General features: G+C 34.1%; 2 protein-coding genes across 2 annotated transcripts; one reads left to right on the forward strand and one right to left on the reverse strand.

The window, feature by feature from the left end:
* Window positions 1–6,474: 6,474 nt before the first annotated feature.
* On the forward strand, window positions 6,475–8,298 carry LOC144561839 (peroxidase 72-like). The gene is made up of 4 exons (XM_078310938.1): window positions 6,475–6,763; window positions 6,970–7,161; window positions 7,310–7,475; window positions 7,877–8,298. The coding sequence occupies exons 1-4, from the start codon at window positions 6,545–6,547 to the stop codon at window positions 8,287–8,289; spliced, it is 990 nt and encodes a 329-aa protein (XP_078167064.1). The 5' UTR covers window positions 6,475–6,544; the 3' UTR covers window positions 8,290–8,298.
* A 1,135-nt stretch (window positions 8,299–9,433) lies between these two features.
* LOC144561642 (pentatricopeptide repeat-containing protein At4g04790, mitochondrial-like) lies at window positions 9,434–18,231 on the reverse strand. Its single transcript, XM_078310662.1, has 16 exons — window positions 17,905–18,231; window positions 16,643–16,693; window positions 15,708–16,301; window positions 14,890–15,069; window positions 14,442–14,506; window positions 14,237–14,344; window positions 13,927–14,040; window positions 13,592–13,687; window positions 13,147–13,245; window positions 12,861–12,980; window positions 12,469–12,573; window positions 11,840–12,004; window positions 10,746–10,873; window positions 10,564–10,633; window positions 10,234–10,451; window positions 9,434–9,741 (listed from the first exon to the last, which is right to left on the reverse strand). The coding sequence occupies exons 1-16, from the start codon at window positions 18,092–18,094 to the stop codon at window positions 9,615–9,617; spliced, it is 2,430 nt and encodes an 809-aa protein (XP_078166788.1). The 5' UTR covers window positions 18,095–18,231; the 3' UTR covers window positions 9,434–9,614.
* Window positions 18,232–20,138: the final 1,907 nt, after the last annotated feature.

Consider the following 20,138-nt stretch of genomic DNA (forward strand, 5'->3'; position numbering starts at 1 on the left):
AACAATTTTTTTGTTTTATTGTTCCCAGCAACTATATGGTCCTAATTATGTGTAGAAAGTTTCTTATTGGATAAAAATGAGGTAAACAATTTTTTTTTTAACTGACTTTTAAAATTTACATATTTTCTATGTTACCACAAGGAAGAAAAAAAACTATACACATTTATAATTTCTGATAATGAAAGGTACTAGTTTATCATTTAAAAAATATACTATAATAAATGCTAGTGCCACATAATATTAGCGATAGAGTCTATAGGGTACGATTTTTTAAGTGATAAGCTACTTGAACGATTTTTTAAAAATGAATTTAAAGTCTGATTAGCATAATATATGATTGATTTGTGAACTTTTTCATTATAAAAAAACAAAACACATGCATTCTCTCTCTCACACACACACAAACGAACTTTTTTTATAAACCATAAAAAAAAATTAACAAATCAATTTGATGGTTTCATTTTTTACAAAAATCATAAGTATCGAAATATCAAATCGGTCCAAATTTTTATTTTGCTGTGTCAAGATGGCATCTGGACTCGTGGTGTTTTCACAATTTTTTCAACAACCGACCACAAAAAATCTCAACTCTTCAATTATTTGCTTGTATCGAGATGACATTTCCGTCCCTAATTTTTTTTTTGCTTTGTGCCAACTTGGCATTGCGGCCGAGATTTTTATTCTACCTAAAAAATAAATAATTTTATTATAAATAACTACGTCTTTCGAAAAAATTTATTTCTACCCAAACCGCATATATTCTGTGCGGCCCGAATTAAAAATTCAGACCGTATAGAATATATGCGGCCCGAATTTTTTTTTTTTTGGATTTAAAAAATTCGGACCGCATAGAATATTTGCAGTCCGAATTTTTTTTTTTTTCAAATGGCTGAGGCAATTTTTGAATGATGAGATCTCACGATCTGTTTAGAGATTTTATATGAAACTTCACAATCTTGTTCTACGATGTCAAACTACATGTCGGTCAATTTTCATGAATTTTGAAGATGTTTTTCTATGTTAACCAGAGATGGAAAGCTGGACTCAGAAGCACTTCTTCAGCAATTCGGGCAATTTTTGAGTGATGATATCTCACGATCTGTTTGGAGATTTTAAATAAAACTTGACAGCCTTGTTCTACGATGTCAAGACTACATGTCGGTCAATTTTCATGATTTTTGAAGATGTTTTCCTATGTTAACCAGAGATGCAAAGTTGGACTCAGAAGCACTCCTTCAGCAGTTCGAGCAATTTTTGAGAGATGATATCTCATGATCTGTTTGGAGATTTTAAATAAAACTTCACAGTCTTGTTCTACGATGTCAAGACTAAATGTCGGTCAATTTTCATGAATTTTGAAGATATTTTCCTATGTTAACCAGAGATGCAAAGTTTGACTTAAAAGCACTCCTTCAACAGTTCGGGCAATTTTTGAATGATGATATCTCATAATCTGTTTAAAATTTTTGTATGAAACTTTACAATCTTGTTCTACGATGTCAAGACTCAAAAATTACCTGAACTGAAGGAGTGCTTCTGAGTCCAATTTTGCATCTCTGGTTAACATAGGAAAACATCTTCAAAATTCATGAAAATTGACCGACATGTATTCTTGACATCGTAGAACAAGACTGTAAAGTTTCATCCAAAATCTCTAAACAGATCGTGAGATATTATCACTCAAAAATTGCCCGAACTGCTGCCCGAATTGCTGAAGGAGTGCTTCTGAGTATGAGTTTACATCTCTGGTTAACATAGGAAAACATCTTCAAAATTCATGAAAATTGACCGACATGTAGTCTTGACATTGTAGAACAAGACTGTGAAGTTCCATCCAAAATCTCTAAACAGATCGTGAGATATTATCACTCAAAAATTGCCTGAACTGCTGAAGGAGTGTTTTTGAGTCCGAGTTTACATCTCTGGTTAACATAGGAAAACATCTTCAAAATTCATGAAAATTGACCTACATGTAATCTTGACATCGTAGAACAAGACTGTGAAGTTTCATCCAAAATCTCTAAACATATCATGAGATATTCTCACTCAAAAATTGCCTGGGCCATTTGAAAAAAACAAAAAAAAAATCGGACCGCAAATATTCTATGCAGTCCGAATTTTTAAATCCAAAACAAACAAAAAATTTGGGCCGCACAGAATATATGCGGTTTGGGTAGAAATAAAATTTTTCGAAAAACGTGGTTATTTATAATAAAATTATTTATTTTTTGAGTAAAAATAAAAATCTCGGGCATTGCGGTCCCCATTTCAATTGATGTATGAAAATTAAGTGAATGATAATTAAGTCAATTAATCATGCCATTAAAAATCCATTTAATCAACCTGATGGTACTAAACCGAGCCAAATTCCCTCTGTGCCGAAGTACTAAACCTGAGAGTACAAAAATCCATTTAATCCATTTAAAAGAAAAATACCTCTGTGCACAGAGGGGGGAATTGATAAAATATAATGGACCGAGTACCCATCTTAGCGCAGTAAAAAAAAAAAGAAATTTATCAAATACTACACGGTTTGACTTGAAAATTTATGAAAGCAACACTAGGCCGAGATGCCATCTCAACAAAGCAAAAAAAATATATATATATATATATATATATCCGGTACTTATATTTTTTTGTAAATACTGAAACTATCAAGTTGATTTGTTAATTTGTTAATATTTATGGTTTATAAAAAAATCCCACACACACATTCAATCATTCAGCTCAACCAGATATGACATTAATATATTGGAACAAAAAAAAAACTATGATTGGAGAGAGTTGCTCTACAGAGATTCGGTACATAATCTTTTAGGTATTAGTCAAAACATTCCCAAGATTACAATACCAAATTCTCCATTATTCAGTTGTACTTTATACCAAGTAATTATCTGTTCCATGTACTATAGTAGTTTGAACTTTGAACTAATACCAATTTCATAGTTCCATCTGTCCCCACTAGGGCTGGCAAAAAAATTCGAGGTTCGTGATTCGATTTGGGTTTGATTCAGGTTTGATTCAAGTTTAATTCGATTCGAAATGGGTTCGAATTGAAACGAACCAAACCAGGTTCGGTTCGGAATTAATTCAAACCAAACCCAAACCTAGCCTGGTTCGATTGAAATGGGTTCGATCATTTTTATGGTTCGAATCTCATAATAACATCGGCCGTCCATTTACCTGATGAAATTAAAATCAAAGATAGAGAGTCATAATTTAACTTAGCCAACACTCCCTCGCTCTCAAATCTCAATAACCTAGTTCTCTCTCCACCTCTCCCTAACTCACTCTCCCTCTAGCTCTAAAATCTAGCTAACGCTCTCGGCGACTGGCTGTCTCTCCGGACTAGATGACTGTCTCTCCTCTCTCTTCGGTCGTCTCTCATAGTTCATACCAGGAAAGCCGTCTCTGATGTATTTTTTTCATGAACAATTTTTCAACTTAAAAACACTCATTTCATAGTTCATACCGGTAAAAGGAAGCCATGTGAATTGTCCCGAGAGAAAAAATTAATGTATAAACTACCGGTATAACTAGGACTGCTAAAAAATAATTTAATTCGTGATTCGATTCGGGTTCGATTCGAAATATGTGTAGTTCGAAATGGGTTCGGTTCGAAACGAATCAAACCAGATTTGGTTCGAAATTAATTCAAACCAAACTCAAACCTAAGGTAAGTTCGATTCGGTTCAGTTCGTTGCCACCCCTAGTCCCCACCTGAAAGTTGTATTATAATTATCTGCTCCATGTACTATAGTAGTTTGAACTAATACCAATTTCATAGTCCCATCTGCCCCCACCTGAAAGTTGTATTCACAGACGGACGGAGGATAATTATTATCTATTAGGATGAGGTAAACAATTAATTTAGACGAGACATAATTTTATAATGTTTTGGAATATTAAGTATATTTTTATAAAAAAAATTGATAAAAAATATAAAAAAAATTGAAAAAAAAATTAGGGGTATAAAACTAGAAGTATGTTTTTAAAAATTTTATAGTCAGGGTCAGCAAGTGTCCACCCTTGATCATATTATACATTTAGCTTTGCAGCAACTCAACTTAATTAGATCACAGAATGTTTAGCAAAAGCAAATTGAAACACAATCTAGTAAAAAATGGGATCATATAATCCTTCAAGCAAAAGTTGATTTTGATGTTGCGTTTGTGCACAGTGCCAATTAGAAGCTAAGAAAATTTAACATTTTCATAAGAAATAATCTAATTACCTTTGAAAACTTATTATATTTTCTTTTCATTATTTTTCAGATAAAATTGGGATCTTTCAGATTTTTTTATTTAAATATTCACAGAGGATCTTTCAGATTTTTTTTATTTTTTATTGGGAAGCAAAATATATTATATACTTTTTACAAACAAAAAAGGATACTTCAGAAACAATGGACAATATATTATGTTATAAACTCCGCAGTTTTTACTCTTTAAGTTCTGCTCTATTGTGTTTATATTCAATGTATGAAAAGTGATTTTGACTGTTGATATATGTTGCCTTTTTTTAATTTAAATTGATAGTGAAAAATATAAATTACCAAAATGTATTGGCAAACTTCAATAAAAATAATAATTTATTTTCTCACTCGAATTTAAATAATTTGACGGTAGAATTGTGAAAGAAGGGAGGAAAAGTATAATTTGAAATATATTTTTATTTTGCACTATTTTAGTCATATTCGGTTAAAAGTAAAATAGTGGACCAGGGGGGAAATGTCGATAAATGAATTAATTTTATTTTTTGAAAAAGTTCAATTCCTATGTTTCATCACATTTATGAAATAGATAATTAACTCATAATGGAATAGATGAGAGACCAATTTGTAAAAAGTAGAAAATTGATTGCAAATATCAAATTTAATTCTACTTTAGAAGAGGCATTACTCAATATATTTTCTCTGAACAATAATATTGTGGGTAATATTTCCTTGACAATTTGTTCCCAATATAAAATAAAAACTACAAAGTTATTGTTAAAAAAAAAATTCGTTTAATTTTGAGAAAAAAAAATCTTCTAATTTCTATGTAAACCTCTATCAACTATATATTGTATAAATTATAAAAAAAATTCGTTTCATTTTTTTTTTTTAAGGGCTGGGACGGGACGCTTAAACCCATCCGGGATTTTTTTTTTTTCCGTGATGTTGGTTAAGGGTTAATCAGATTAACCGGGACGGGTTAACGCAACCCGGTCTACCTACTTTTCGCAAAAACTCAAAAGTATTCCTCTTTTTCGATATTTATTTTATTTTATTTCTATTAATAAAAAATTCGGGTATATCTTTCATGCAGCCAAACTTGGGTCCAGATCCCCTAAAGTTACCCAACTTTTGGGTTTTGGATCAGAACCGTCTGATTCGAATCTGTCGTTCGAGATCATTTCGGGATTCGAATTCGTTACTTGGATGTGTGCACTCCACTTGAGATGAATTATCACGGATTTGAATCGGACGGTCCGGATTCAAAACCCAAAAGTTGGGTTACTTTACTGGATCTCAACTCGCCAAACTTTGCCTCATTGTGGCCAACCATTAAAGATCCAGACATGTGGGGCCCAATTGAGCATAAGCAGTTGGCCACTTGGTTACTGCTAGCCCTAGTCCAATTTGACCCAGAGCTAGTCATAGTTCTTGATTTTTTTTTCCTGAGATCCTTATTTACAATATATTTTGAAATTGAATAAACAATTAATGTTGCACTGGTTTAACTATAACAAGTACTCATACAAGGAATCAAAGTATCTTTACAATTGACACGCATGAGTCTATCTCTTCTTCTTTTTACAAATTACATTAAAAAAAAAGTAATAGCATGCAATTCATTTCTTGCGATTCCAACTCTTGTTTTCCCTCAATACAGGATGTATAATATACAGGTTTTAGGTAATTTCCTCGTTTGGATAAAATTCTCAAGTTCCATTTTATTAGATGATACATTATTATTAATTCAGGCATATGATAAGATGATGGAAGTTCTTAAATGGTTGAAAAATTATCAGAATTACAAATTAATTTTGTAAAGAGTGAGATGATACCTTTAAACATCTCTTGAAATATGAAGGTAGCATATTTCAGATACCATTTTTGCACTAATGAACTTCTGATTGCATCACTTTTCTCTGGATGAAGCAATACCTATAATTAATGTTATTTCGTATACTAAATATATAGAAAACTTAACAACACATTGAGTATATTTCTTTTGACCAGGTGTAAACTGCTTTATAATTTAATATCTGAGTAATGCAAAAGAACCCGGAATTAATACAATAGCAGAAGTAAAGCTAAAGCGACCAACAACTCTGCTCTTATACATTCTTCTACATTTTCACATCTATTTTTATATTTCTCACATTTAATTAATTTTCTCTTACTCAAGGCAATACATATTAATCTATCATTCAACTTTAATCTCTTCCACCTATAAATATCCCCTGACACTTATCCTTTAACATCACAAAACTCACCACTCTCTCTCTCTTTCTCTAATACAGATCCTCACACACAACACACACACTGTAATAGCCAATGGCTATTCAACTAGGGAGATGCATTGTGGTGGTTTCTCTTCTTGTCCTCATAAGTCCACTGTGCATGGGAGGAGGATACCTGTTCCCGCAGTTCTATGACAAATCATGCCCGAAAGCGAAAGAGATCGTGCAGTCGATAGTGGCACAGGCAGTTGCCAAGGAGGCCAGGATGGCTGCCTCCCTTCTCAGGCTGCATTTCCATGACTGCTTTGTCAAGGTTGTCAATACAACTTTTTTTTTTTTTTATTTAATTTTTTGACACATTACATGTCATTTTCATAGAACATGTGTGTACTCTTTATTCCACTTGTCTTCGTATATATTAAAATCTTCTCTTACAAGAAAACTAAGAAGACAAAGTTTGCATTGTCTGAAGAAATTTATTTGCTAATTAAAACACTGGTAATATTTTGGCATGTTTAGGGATGTGATGCATCAGTGTTACTGGATAGCAGCAAGAATATAATCAGCGAGAAAGGATCAAACCCGAACAAGAACTCCCTGAGAGGTTTTGAAGTCATCGATGAAATCAAGGCAGCTCTTGAGAGAGCATGCCCTCAGACCGTTTCTTGCGCTGACATTGTAACTCTCGCCGCAAGAGACTCAACTGTTCTGGTTAGTTCTTTAGTTATTTTGTCAACTGATTCACTACTGAACTAATAAGTTCTTGGGTCATCACTACATAATATGTATTCAACATAATGCATTGTTAATACTCTTAATTTACATTGAATTGTTGTTTTCTGAATTGGAAATTTTACAGGCAGGGGGACCTTACTGGGAGGTCCCACTAGGAAGGAGAGACTCATTGGGTGCAAGCATTAGTGGATCCAACCACATGATACCCGCTCCAAACGACACTCTCCCTACCATTATAACCAAGTTCAAGCTGCAACACCTCGACCTTGTTGATCTTGTTGCGCTTTCAGGTAAGATCCTGTTTAAGAAATTATTATAGATTAATCTTAATAAAACCTTATATTGTGTAACTTTTTTTCAGACTCAAAACAGAAAATGTTTAACTTGATCAATCAATACATTATTTTATAGATTCATCGGTCCTTTTAGGTGAAAATAGTTTCCCCAAGCCAGAACCTTGTTTAATTAACATGATATCATGCCTAATTGAAATCCTTTTGGGTTCATTTGTAAGCATACTTAGACATGACAAAAATGTGAACAAATCAGATGTTCAAACCCAAATGCCATATTTCAGGACAAATTAGAAATAATTAACAACAGAAAGCTGAATGCTTGTAAGTCACGCACGGGGTTACCGCAAAGGAAGGGGAAAAATGAGATAATAATTGCCATTTGATAAATTGAACAGGTGGCCACACAATCGGGCTGTCACGATGCACCAGCTTTCGGCAGAGGCTGTACAACCAGACCGGCAATGGTCTGGCCGATAACACCCTCGAGGAATCATTTGCTGCAAAGTTGCGCTGGGGCTGCCCGAGGTCAGGTGGTGACAACAACCTCTTCCCGCTCGACAAGGTGAGCCCCACAAAGTTTGACAACTTGTACTACAAGAACATTTTATATGGAACAGGGCTGCTCAGCTCAGATCAAATTCTCTTTACAAAGAGCCCCGATACCATGGCCTTAGTTAAGCTCTATGCCGAAAACGGCGAGATTTTCCTTGAGCAGTTCGCAAAATCGATGGTCAAAATGGGTAACATTTCGCCTTTGACTGGGTATGAAGGCCAGGTGCGGAAGAATTGCCGGTCTGTTAATTATTAAGTAATTAACATGGAGACTGTCAAATGTCTGATAAACTGTAATTCTCTTTTCTTTTTTTCCTTCTATTCTTTGTTTTTCAGTTTGTAAGGTTGACCTGTTAGTGTTTCCGTTTTATTTGTTTGTGTGCTGTAATTGTTGGTTAGTATGTTGACATGTTATTTTCAATTTCTTTCATGAATATAAAATTGCAAATATTTGATATTACTACTGAATTGTCTCTAGATTTTCCATTGCAAAGAAGCTTATTTGTATTTTGACTTTCTTGTATTTTGAATTTGTCTTAATGAATAAATTATTTGCCCCCAATCCCCATAGCCCCCTTCCTCTTACACCTTGTTTGGATGGAGAGTAGAGGAAGGGAAGGAATGGAATAAAAACTTTCTGTTGAATCGTGTTTGGTTGATAAAATTATGTCGGAGGTGAAGGTTCAGGAGGTGAAAGGTTTAACCTTGTATTATTATAATTAATATAATTAGTTTCCCTCTCAGATTGAAGTGTAACGGATGGAAAGAAATTTTGTTACAAATATTTTTAAAAAAATGACACAAATGCCCAATTCTATATCTTATATATCTAATTCTCATACAATATTTTTTCCTCAAATCTACAACCGTCACTGAATTTCTCATTAACCAAACAAGAAAAAAAAAAGTTAAGTTTATTTTCTTTCTCATTAATCATCCAAACACGAAGAGATTAAATATGTTAATCTTCCTCTCTATTCCATTCCATTCCCTTCTATTATTTACCTCCCATCCCTTCCTCTACTCTCTACTCTCCATCCAAACATGGTGTTACAGAAAAATGTTGTAATGTAATTGTACTAAACTAATTGTTTATTTTGTTGCACCACCTCATCAAAGAAGGCGGGATCTGAGTTCCAAATATGTGTGTGTCAATAAAGGTGGCACTACACATGTTATTACAATAAATGATTTTTCTATCATCTGGATTTAGGATCCATGACATTAACATATTATCCGCTCACATTCATGATCAACTCTTAAAACTAAACCTGATTTTATAGAGAGAGAAAAAAAGATATTTCCTTTAAATTAATACGTAAGCCAAATGTGAAGCTCGCCAAGTAAGCTCTGGTGTTAGGAATTCTCCGAAAAGACAACAAATGGGTTTTAGCCCCTCATTTCCATCTACTTGCTATATTTTATTTTGTAAAATTGTCTTTATAGCCTACCTCTTCTCAGACCAACCTTACATATTTTGCAAAAGGTGTAAAGTAATAGTTTGCATATTTTGCAATAGATTATGAATGAATTCTTAATTACCTACTAATGTTCGATCTTCATTCCGATATAGAGTTGCTCTCAAGGGTGGAAAGCCTGTTTACAAGATCTAATCATTAAACCAACATGCACGTCATTCTGAGGTATCTCTTTCAGCATCATTTTTGCAGCCTTGAACTTCCCTGAAGCCATCAATGCTTGGTGCATCCTACATTTTATCAATTAATCAATTAGCTTACTATTAGAATGTGAACAATTATCAAGGATTCTCAAATTAAACAAATGAAATGCCATAAAAGTAATCAACGACATGTGTAGTATTGTTTCTTCTTCTTCTTTTTCAAATAACCACTAGCATCGCTCCAGTTTGCAAACAACACTAAACAATGTTGATATATTTGCAAATAACCCCCAACAATATTGATTTTTCTTGTCCCAAGCCCATATTGAACTAAACTAAATTAGATTTTACTATTAACCAATATTGATTTGCAAGCTTCTATGAATCAACCAAAAAGTTTGGATTCAATTTTTTTGGTCCCCATTTATTTTTCTCTTTTTGCAAAGGAGCTTTTAAACCAAGAAGAACAAACTTGGTAGCATCAACCAAGTCATTTTCAAAAAAAAAAAACCAACAAGAACAAAAACTAAACATGAGAATTATAGTGGTAGAAAATATGTGCATAAATAAACCATAAACCTTAATTTAGTCAAGACATTATAAGGCAGGCCAGCTGATTCATATTCTTTCCAAACAATCATGGCCGTTTCTGAGTCTCTGGCTTTAACACACATGCTCAGTAAAAAATCTAGACTGGTACGAGACACTTGAAAACCTAGCTCTTCCTTCAAAGCATGGAGTAGTTGCATACATGTCTCCAGTTTTACTGACTCCATGTTTCTCACATGGCAGAATATCTGATTTCAAAGCAAAAAGATCAAGAATGTTTAAAGCATCCCTACAGATGAGTTTTCCTGTACCGAACCAAAAAAAAAAGTATACCATCAACAATTAAAGCTGTGTCTATACCTGATCAACACCCATGTATGCACTTGCTTCATCTTTTGCCCTTAGTTCCTTGAATAAACCAATGGCATCACTGGTATATAGCGTTAGAAAGAAAAGTTAACATAAAGTATTTATTTCAGAAAACAGATGGCATAAAATAAAACTAGATATACAAAAAGAACCCATAAAGCTTGTAACATTACTTGATGTAGTTGTGTTGTACACAATAAAGGATTACTCGACAGCATGCATCACACCAATGGATTGAATCTTTCAATTCCTTTAGAAGCTCTGTCATCCTCTCCAATTCTCCTTCTGTCTTAATATGTTCCTTTGGGAGAGGGGGAGAGAGAGACACACACAGAGATCAGTATGACATAACCACAAGGCCATCAAAAAATTTAAAATCCACACCCATCCCCTGCCCCTCTCGAATGAAATGGAGTTGCCATTTGTTAGCACGGAGTGGAAAAACAAAAAATAGTTTAAAAATAAAAATAAAAATAAACTCAAGTAGGTTCATTCCTCGGATTGTGGCATAAAGCGAAAGGCCTATTATACCGAGTGGTAAGGTACTAGCACCACTCTTATCAGGTCATGGATCAAACCATATAAGCACATACATCATAATATAGAACATAATGGTGCAAAATGGCTCTCTGTTAGAAAGAGATGAAAAAAAAGAACAGGCAGCATACTGGCATTCAATATTTTCTTGCATTTGGTTAATACATTGTGTTTAGACTTTAGACGGAATGTTATCATAACGATGCAAAATGGCTTCTCTCTATTCAAAAGATAGCGCAAAAGGAAATTCAATATTCAGGATGGGTTTTATGCAAATTTGATGCCCCACAAAAGTTAGGAGAAGGGCTTGTATAATACTTTCATGTCTTTTAGGGTGTGCTCCAGAAGTCTGTCGCACAGAGGAAGGGGACGGGAGAGGAAGGAAGGGGAACGCGATCGTGTTACTCCGTCTACACCCCGAATCGGGGGGTACGAATTTCGCAACTTTCTACGCTTGATTTACCCCTGCCACAGTACCATCTCCCCTCCTCTCCTCTCCAATCTCCTCGTTTCTGGAGCAAGTAAACGAGGCAGGCAGCAGCGGGCTGAGCGCGTCTCCCCTCCACTCCCTTTAATGAGGGACTTCTACCCCCGACTGGAGCACACCCTTAGAGGGGAATTTGGGATATTATTTATCTTCAAAACACATGATTCTTTAAAAACTTTTATTTTTGGGAGCACGGAAGAGGGGTTTCAAGAACGAAATTTCTGAACTCAAAAAAGGACTTACAATGAGGCATACGACAGCCTTGGACTCAGGTTGAAATTCTTCTTGCTTTATTTCTTCATAAATTTTAATCGCTTCAGAAATCTCTCCATGTGAAGCAAGATTTGAGACCAGTGCACTCTTTATCTCTGCAATATACCTCTGTGGAGCATCTGGGTCCTTCACAACCTATTCACAAAGACACAGCACAATATCATATATCTCTCATCTCATACTTCAACTAAGAAAAACAACTAAGTTATAATTAAGCACCCACTAATCAACAGTGCGTAAACTAAATCATGATTAGTAATATTTGCAAAAATGCAGACAATGCACATGACTGCTGACTGTTAGGAAAATGGAAAAAATGACCATGTAGCTTTCAACTATTTAGCCCTATTACTATGGCCAAAAAAATTATTTGTTATTTTGAGCACGTAAATCTACATGAGTCTGTGACCAGAAATGTCTATACAGTGCCAAGACAATTTGTATAAGATGGCTCAACTTAGATTCATTAATAGATGTTTATCTAAACAACATAAAAAAAAGAAATCAAAATGGATTATTATGTGGTTTAATACAGGATATTTTGTTACTAAAAGGAACCAAATAATAAGACAGCACAGAAGGAAAGAAAACAATCTTACCTGCTTGGCCTTGTGAAAATGGCCAAGTTCACAATATGCATGTATTAGGCCAATGCAAACGCTTCGCGTTAGTTGCAGACCCACTTGTCTCAGCTCCTCTCGATACTACATTGCATTTCAGTCGGCCCCAAAAAGAAGCATCAGAATTATTAAGTGCATGTGCTACAAAATAGGTATTCATATATGTACTTCTACAAGCGTAATAAATATGGCATACTCCTCTCTTATTTTGGTTGGCAAAATCACCATAACCTGTCCTTCATCAATTGTTTGTATCTTCTCAACAAAGGAAATGTGGTAATTGATATAATATCAGATTCTCAGGGCAACACAAACTTTTCTTTTAGCAAAACATAAATTTGGAGTGTGTGTGTGTGGTGTGGAAAATTCACCTTGGAAATGTCCTTCTCAGAGTCAGAATTAGAAATCAAGTAACTGAAAGTGTCTGCATCTGGTTCTACACCACGATGTTTCATTTCATTCAACACCGTTTGCACACCACCTCTATTCCTCTGCATATGGGTGAAATTTTAATTAACTGATGATTTCTTGTTGCTATACTATTCAAGTAACAAGCAAAACAATATAATCACTAATGGTAGTTGGTATGTTAAAATTTAACTCGATAATCAGAGGGGAAAATGATAATAACAAAGTACATAACATAGAAGAGCATACCTCTCTGAAATAACCATGGATAATCACATTGTACATACTAGCAGTAGGAGTCTCGCCCATGTTTTTAGCTTCTTCCAGCATCTCATAAGCTCCTTGAAACTATACACAAAAACAAAAAAAAGCAGTCGTTCAGGCATTCTCCAGGATTTAAACCAACAGCCAAGCCTCCTAAGCACATTTTTGGAAAAGGACCCTGCCTAATTTGTTATTCCCTCTTGCTCCATGAATGTGTGAAAGGGGAGATCCTTTAGGCAATTTTTTTTTTTTTCTGATATAAAAACTTGGTCATTTTCTTCAAGGATGATCAGGATACTTTAAACAGTGTTCTTCAAAAATCTATCCCCATGTCTACACGATGCCTAATGCATTATCTAATTACCGTCCATAAGTGCATATATAAAAAGAGGGAAACAGAATTTTTTCCAAAAAATAGATGTATGATTACATCTCTCATCTTGACACATAAGCTTATCAATGTTTTAAATGTCTCTCCTTTCGGCTTCAAGTTATGCTCACACATCAGAGAATATATACTACGAACCTGCAACCAAAAAAAAAAAATATATATATATATATATAAAAGTAACGTTCACATTTGAAGACATATTGGAAAAGAGAAACTTCTTCACAAGTAATAAAAAAAATTGATGCACCCTTGTAAAGAGTTGCCCTTGAATTGAAAGTATATATGATCTTCTTTTTTTTCTTTTGTAGGGCTATACTGAGTATTTTGACGGTTTAAAAGTTTATGAATTTATTCGAGTTAACAACTAACATTACCATGTGAAGCTCGGAATTTTGGTCACAAGATAATAATATTGGATCAAATGCTCCAATTGTTACATTCAATCCTGATTTACACATGTAATCGACTATGACAAGTGCTTCAGCAATCTGTATAATGGCACAAAAGAGACATGCCGGATTAGTAACAACAAGAAGATAAGTAAAATCAAGGATCTTCTATGTTAGAGCCAAAAGTTACTGGTCAAGCTAAATTTAAGCCAATCTGAAAATGAAACCCAGACATCCAACAAACAGACCTCAAAATGCTTAATTACAACAACGAGAGATTTGAATAAGAACATACCAGATTTAAATTGCAAAAATAGGTGATAAGCTTGTCATAATATAAGATATCCGGTATGGCTTCTAATTTCTCATGCAAGGAAACAAACTTGAGGACCATTTCCTTGGCCTAAAAAACATTTCAAGTAAAATATGTCACTTTCTTAGTGTATAATTCATCTTATAAGCCAAAATTACCATCAACAAGTCATGAGAAATTACCATACCTGTAAATTGGGTAAGTTGGTTGTGTACTCGTATATCAAGGCTGAGAACCTTTCACTTTTCACCCCTGCATTGAGAAACAAGAACAACTAAGGTACATTGCAAATAAGCACCAATTAATTCAATGCATTTGCTCATAACACCTAAGTCACAAAAAAATATGACTAAGTAACTATTTGGTGCTGTTGTAAATTTCTCAAGAATTTTGGTTTCTTTTCAGATAGATTTGAAACTTTATGTGCAGAAAAGCTCAAAAAATAAATCGGACGTTGTTTTCCTATACAACATACTGGTCTGTACGCAGCTGTGAGATCAGGTACATTACAAGCAACATGGACGGTTATGGGACTGGTACCAGCATGCAAAATCTCAGGTTGAGTTAGGGCAGGGGACTGGACAGGTACCCTTTTGTACAATGCCAGCTTTCACTAATAGAGATAGATAACATACCCGCTTTAGAGATATCAGAAAGGAACTCTAGAGCAAACTCTTCGAGTTGCAGCCTCCCAAGAGATTTAAATATACTAACCACGTAGCAAGGTTTTGAGACTTTATTTATCTTTAATACGTTCAACAACTCAGTTAGCTCCTTGACTCTGTCAGTTTCACAAAATGCCAGAAAATAGTTCTCTGTTCCAGATTCAGAAAAGAAAAGAATAAGCCGAAGCATATTTTTATTCAGTGTGGCTTATTCTAGGCCAAGGGATTCACCATGCAGAATATTGTACCCACATGTACCGATGTATATACCTTCATAGTATCGTTATCTGTTGAAGTCATTTCATTTCTCTTTTTGCTTAATATTCGACATATGGTTTGGCCAATGAAAGTTTAAAAAAAATACACAAAAAATGCACATTGAAATAGTAACATACTAAGTTATTATTAGGGAAACAAAAACATAAACAATAAGGTTCATTTCATGCATACCTTCACAAAATTTAAGTATAGAGTATACACATACAAAGTCATGCATAATCTAAGAAAAGTAAATGTCGCACATACCCTTAAAAAAACAGAAATCATCAGTGACCTTTCCTTGATTTCTTATAACATACCCGAACTAACTATATCAATACTCTTTTTCTCTAATGAAAATAATAGATAATTTAGGTACTTATACAGAAAGGGAGGGTAGAAAGACATTTTCCGCTTAAAGAGAAACAAAATACTTCCGTTTTACAGGGATATAAGAAGTTCTGATATATTTTTGGCATACTAAACTTCTACTTGTTTGTAGGATCCAAGCAGTAGATAATATAATGTACCTGCTAAACTATAAATATCATCATCACTTGCCTTGCCGAATGATTCGCAGAGCTCTTTTATTCTCAGCTCATCTGAAACCCTTATGCACGACAACATCTCATAATACCCAAGTCTAGACAAAGCTCTTGGGTTCTCCTCCTTTAAGAATCCACATACCTGATCAAATTCCTCTACCATTTTGAAATCAACTAGGTAGGAGAGAATTGGGCCATAGCTTGCCTCTTCTATCTCAAAACCTTTTTCCTTCATCAACAGAAGCAACTTGCACGCCTCACCAATACATTCAAATGCCTCATTTGGGTCTCGGCTCATCCTAGCCTCACTAATACAAACTCCGATTAAGGCATTGCATTCCTTTGGACTAGATCCTCTCCCGAGCTTATCGAAAAATTCTAAGGTTGGACCCGAGCCAAGTCGTTTGGCAGAGATTTTCATTAGCTTGTTGTAACGACCTGACTCCGTGTTCCTAAAGATATATCTTTTCTTTCTCTCTCTTGTCATTGCCTTTCTATGTACATTTAGGACAGGACTAGGATTATGGTCCCATTCTATGCCTAGTAAGTTGTTAACCAAAGTAGATTCCACAGCATTTTCTAAAAATTTCCATGTAATGGAGATGCAGTTAGTATTCTCTTTCAAAAATTATAATCAATTTTCAAATTTAACTTCTTGTAACTTCTTGGCTTTCAACTCAGTTGTAGGATTAAACCATGATGCAAAGGGTTTAACAACAATCAAACCTAGGAAAAAGATGCTTGTCTCTATAACAGCCTACAAAACTGACATGTACTGTGGCTTATTGGTTATAACGTGTACCTACGCTATTACTAAGAGAGGTTCAACTAAAGTAAAAGATCATTCAAGTCCCACAAATAAATTTGACCTGATTTTATCTACATACCTCCATCATGTACTTCAAAAAAAAACAGCATACCTCCATCAGGCAGAAGCACAGAAATCTCTCTTGAAACCGCAGCAGCATTAACTGAAGGAGAGAAACAATCAGCCAAATACTAAATTAACTGATAGGGGTTTGCTAACAATCGGGGATTTACCCTTGGTTAGGCTCACCTGGAACTTTTCTATGACAACAATTACTCAAGTTCTTGGAGTAAAATAGGGTGTTCTCAAGCTCACCAAGGTGTTTGGTGAGCTTAACTCCAAAATATATTATATTGGTTTCAAACGACAAATCCAAGCCGTTGAAATTTATCTACTTCACAAGTGACGAACTTACATGCAAAGATTTTAAGTTTTCAAATTATTTTAGTATATAGTCAAGCGGTCAAAATTAGAAGGTTTATAAATTAATTTTAGTGCATTCATTTTTTTAAAAAAAATTGACCACTTGACTTTAAACAAAATTAATTTAGAATTATGAAAAATTTACATGTAAATTCATCACTCCATGAAGTAAATTGGTTTCAACAGTTTGGATTTTTTGTTTAAAACCAATCTAATAGGTTTTGGAGTTAAGCTCACCAAACACCTTGGTGAACTTAGGAACACCCTAGTTCTACTCCAAGTTCTTTGTTAGAATTGCAAGCTGCCCATTATAATCAGAATAAATCTAATCAGAGAAGGATAAAACAAATAAGACAACTTGTGGAGAAGAATTTGGTAACCTGGTGCATTATTTCCTTAGATGTTGCATATCTTTATTTCTATAGAATAGGATCTTGATTCTTATTTATTTTAATTGTAATTGATTTGGTCGATCTGTAGTGTGAAAGGAAAAAGATCTATTGTAATTCTATAAGAAAGGCTATCGAGAGTAGCAACAGAGTAAGGGAGAAAAATTGTAAAATATAATTCTGATGAAATAAAAATAAGGGAGGGAGGATTTGAGGGAGTCTTGTGTTCTTCTTCTCTAATATTTTAACATTCTTGCACTATTACATGCTAGTATTGCAATCATTCCATTGAGTACATTTGGATATGGGTGGGTCAAAAAAATTTCTAGCATGGTTTAACACTTTACAAAGTTCAGTTGGTACTTTATACATGGTTGGCACTTTATAAATTAAAAGTAGACCCTTGTAAATATAGTTTGTTTATTAGTCAATACTTCAACAACAGCTTAGGCACTTAACATGTGAATATTGACACTTTATAGGCAAAGATCTGGACGAATAGGCAACAAAAACAAAAAAATCGCCATCTCAATAGAAATTTAGGTAATCGGATATAATGTACCGGGAGAAGAAGCTGAGGGAGGGGATTGGGATTTTCCCTTTCGAACAGTGGGGTCGAGACTGGAGAGGAGCTGTGTCGACAGAGAGGGGGAAGTCTGTGAAGACGAGGGAGTGACTGCGCGACGGGAGGCCGCAGTGGAACAGAGCGAAATGGTGGCCAGAAATGATTTTGCAAGGCCTTTTTTGGGCATGGCCACAGTCCCCTTTCCGGCCTTGGCCTCCTCGCAGAGACAAGTGCGCGGCGGGGAGAAGGAAGAAATGGAGGCCGGAGAGGTCTGCTCCAGCAATAGGCGAGGAGCAAGGCGATCAAGGAATATTTTTTTGTCTTTTACTCATCCATCCACTAGTAGGAACAGTAGGGGTTTCTGTTCGATTCTGGATGTACGGTTCTGATCGATCTGAACGGCCAGGATTCAGTTAAAAATTGTGCTTCTTAGATTTGAACGGTCCGGTTTCGTTTAATGGATTAATTTCATAGCTGTAATTGTGAATACCTAAGTTTATTTATGTTTTTCTCCATTTTATCCATGATTTAAATTATCTATGGTCATTCGTAAACATATAATATTTTATAAATTCTTTAATATGAATATTTTATTTTGGGTCTTAATTCAATACTAGTAGATTCAGAGACGGAGTTAGACTTTCAGACTATAGATGTCAAATGCATATGGAACTAATTATATAAATTTTTCTGTAGAAAATAAAGATCAATTTTGCAGTTTCTTATTATTTTACTCTAAATTATATAGAAAATTATACATAAATATAAAAAATTAAAAAAAAAAAAAGAGGGTCAATTAACCTTCATTCTGACCTTGGCCTCCTCGCACAGAGAAGTGTGCGCGGAGAAGGAAGAAATAGAGGCCGGAGGTCTGCTCCAGCAATAGACGAGGAGCAAGGCAATCAAGGATTTTTTTTTCTTCTGTTGCTCATCCATCCACTAGTAGGAACAGTAGGAGTTTCTATTTGATTCTAGATGTACGGTTCTGATTGATCTTAACGGCTAGGATTCAGTTCAAAATTGTGCTTCCTAGATTTGAACGGTCCAGATTTGTTTAATGGATTGCTGTGATTGTGAATGCCTAAGTTTATTTATGTTTTTCTCCATTTTATCCATGATTTAAATTATCTACGGTCATTCGTAAACATGTAATGTTTTATAAAATTCTTTAATATTTTATTTTATTTTGGGTCTTAATCCAATACTAGTAGATTTAGAGACGGAGCTAGATTTTTAGACTATGAGAATCAAATACGTATGGGATTAATCATATAAATTTTTTTGCAAAAAGTAAAGATCAATTTTGCAATTTCATGTTATTTTATTCTAAATTATATAGAAAGTTATACATAAATATAAAAAATTGAAAAAATAAAAATAAATGTCAATTGACTTCCATTCTTCCTTCCTCCCTTCGCCTCTCATTACGTTCCTTTATAAATTTAGAAATATATTAACAAATTCACTTAAACATGTAAATAAATCAATATCACAATCACTAACTCTACACAATAAGTACTGGGTTACATCACAATACTTAAAATAAATATCTATTCTTTCGTGTAATAAATACTAGTGCAAATCATATTTCTCAATTTAAACAAACCAGAGAAAATAAAGAAGCAGAATTGAAGAATCAATCCTTTCTCATTAGCTGCTACAATAAAATGTATGAAATCTAGATCTGTGTTGATACGCCCATGAGATGCTCCAATTGATTGCTGCGTAGATAGGATCCGGAAAAGACCAACATTTTTATTTATATCTATTATTTAATATATTCTATTAAAAATAATCAAGATTTTGAGTTTTCATTAAAAATACTCAAGTAACAGGAATTTTCTCCGACTTAAAATAATGGCCCCAAGTCCCAGGAAATTCTTGCGACTTGTTTTTGTTTTTTTTAAAGAGTTTCGGTACACTGGTATTTTTTTAGATGTTATTTTCGAAAATTAAATATGTATTTTTTTTTTTTAAAAATGAGAATTTGTGCCACTGCACTAAGTCTATTGTTCTAATTTAAAGAGTTCCTTAAATTAGTAAATATGAGTTTGCATTTATCAAGTCGTCTGTCCGATTTAATAGGCAACCTGCCAATTTCGATTCTAATTACGAGTTTCGGAATTATGTCATTGACTATTTCAATTCTTATATAATGGTTGAAATTTCATATAACATTGATGAGGTTCAAATGCCTCCATTTTTTGTGTCTCCATCATACCTCCATTTTT

The sequence above is a fragment of the Carex rostrata genome, chromosome 11, assembly GCF_964058835.1.
Source record: "Carex rostrata chromosome 11, lpCarRost1.2, whole genome shotgun sequence".
Taxonomy (NCBI): Eukaryota; Viridiplantae; Streptophyta; class Magnoliopsida; order Poales; family Cyperaceae; genus Carex; species Carex rostrata.

Coding starts and splice junctions, on each gene's coding strand:
- LOC144561839 (XM_078310938.1), top strand. CDS start 6,545: ATGGCTATTCAACTAGGGAGATGCATTGTGGTGGTTTCTCTTCTTGTC. Junction 7,162..7,309: donor CAAGAGACTCAACTGTTCTG/GTTAGTTCTTTA, acceptor GAAATTTTACAG/GCAGGGGGACCTTACTGGGA. Junction 7,476..7,876: donor TGATCTTGTTGCGCTTTCAG/GTAAGATCCTGT, acceptor TAAATTGAACAG/GTGGCCACACAATCGGGCTG.
- LOC144561642 (XM_078310662.1), bottom strand. CDS start 18,094: ATGCCCAAAAAAGGCCTTGCAAAATCATTTCTGGCCACCATTTCGCTC. Junction 14,507..14,889: donor TTCTGATATCTCTAAAGCGG/GTATGTTATCTA, acceptor TTCTCAATGCAG/GGGTGAAAAGTGAAAGGTTC. Junction 13,688..13,926: donor AAAATTCCGAGCTTCACATG/GTAATGTTAGTT, acceptor TTTTGGTTGCAG/GTTCGTAGTATATATTCTCT.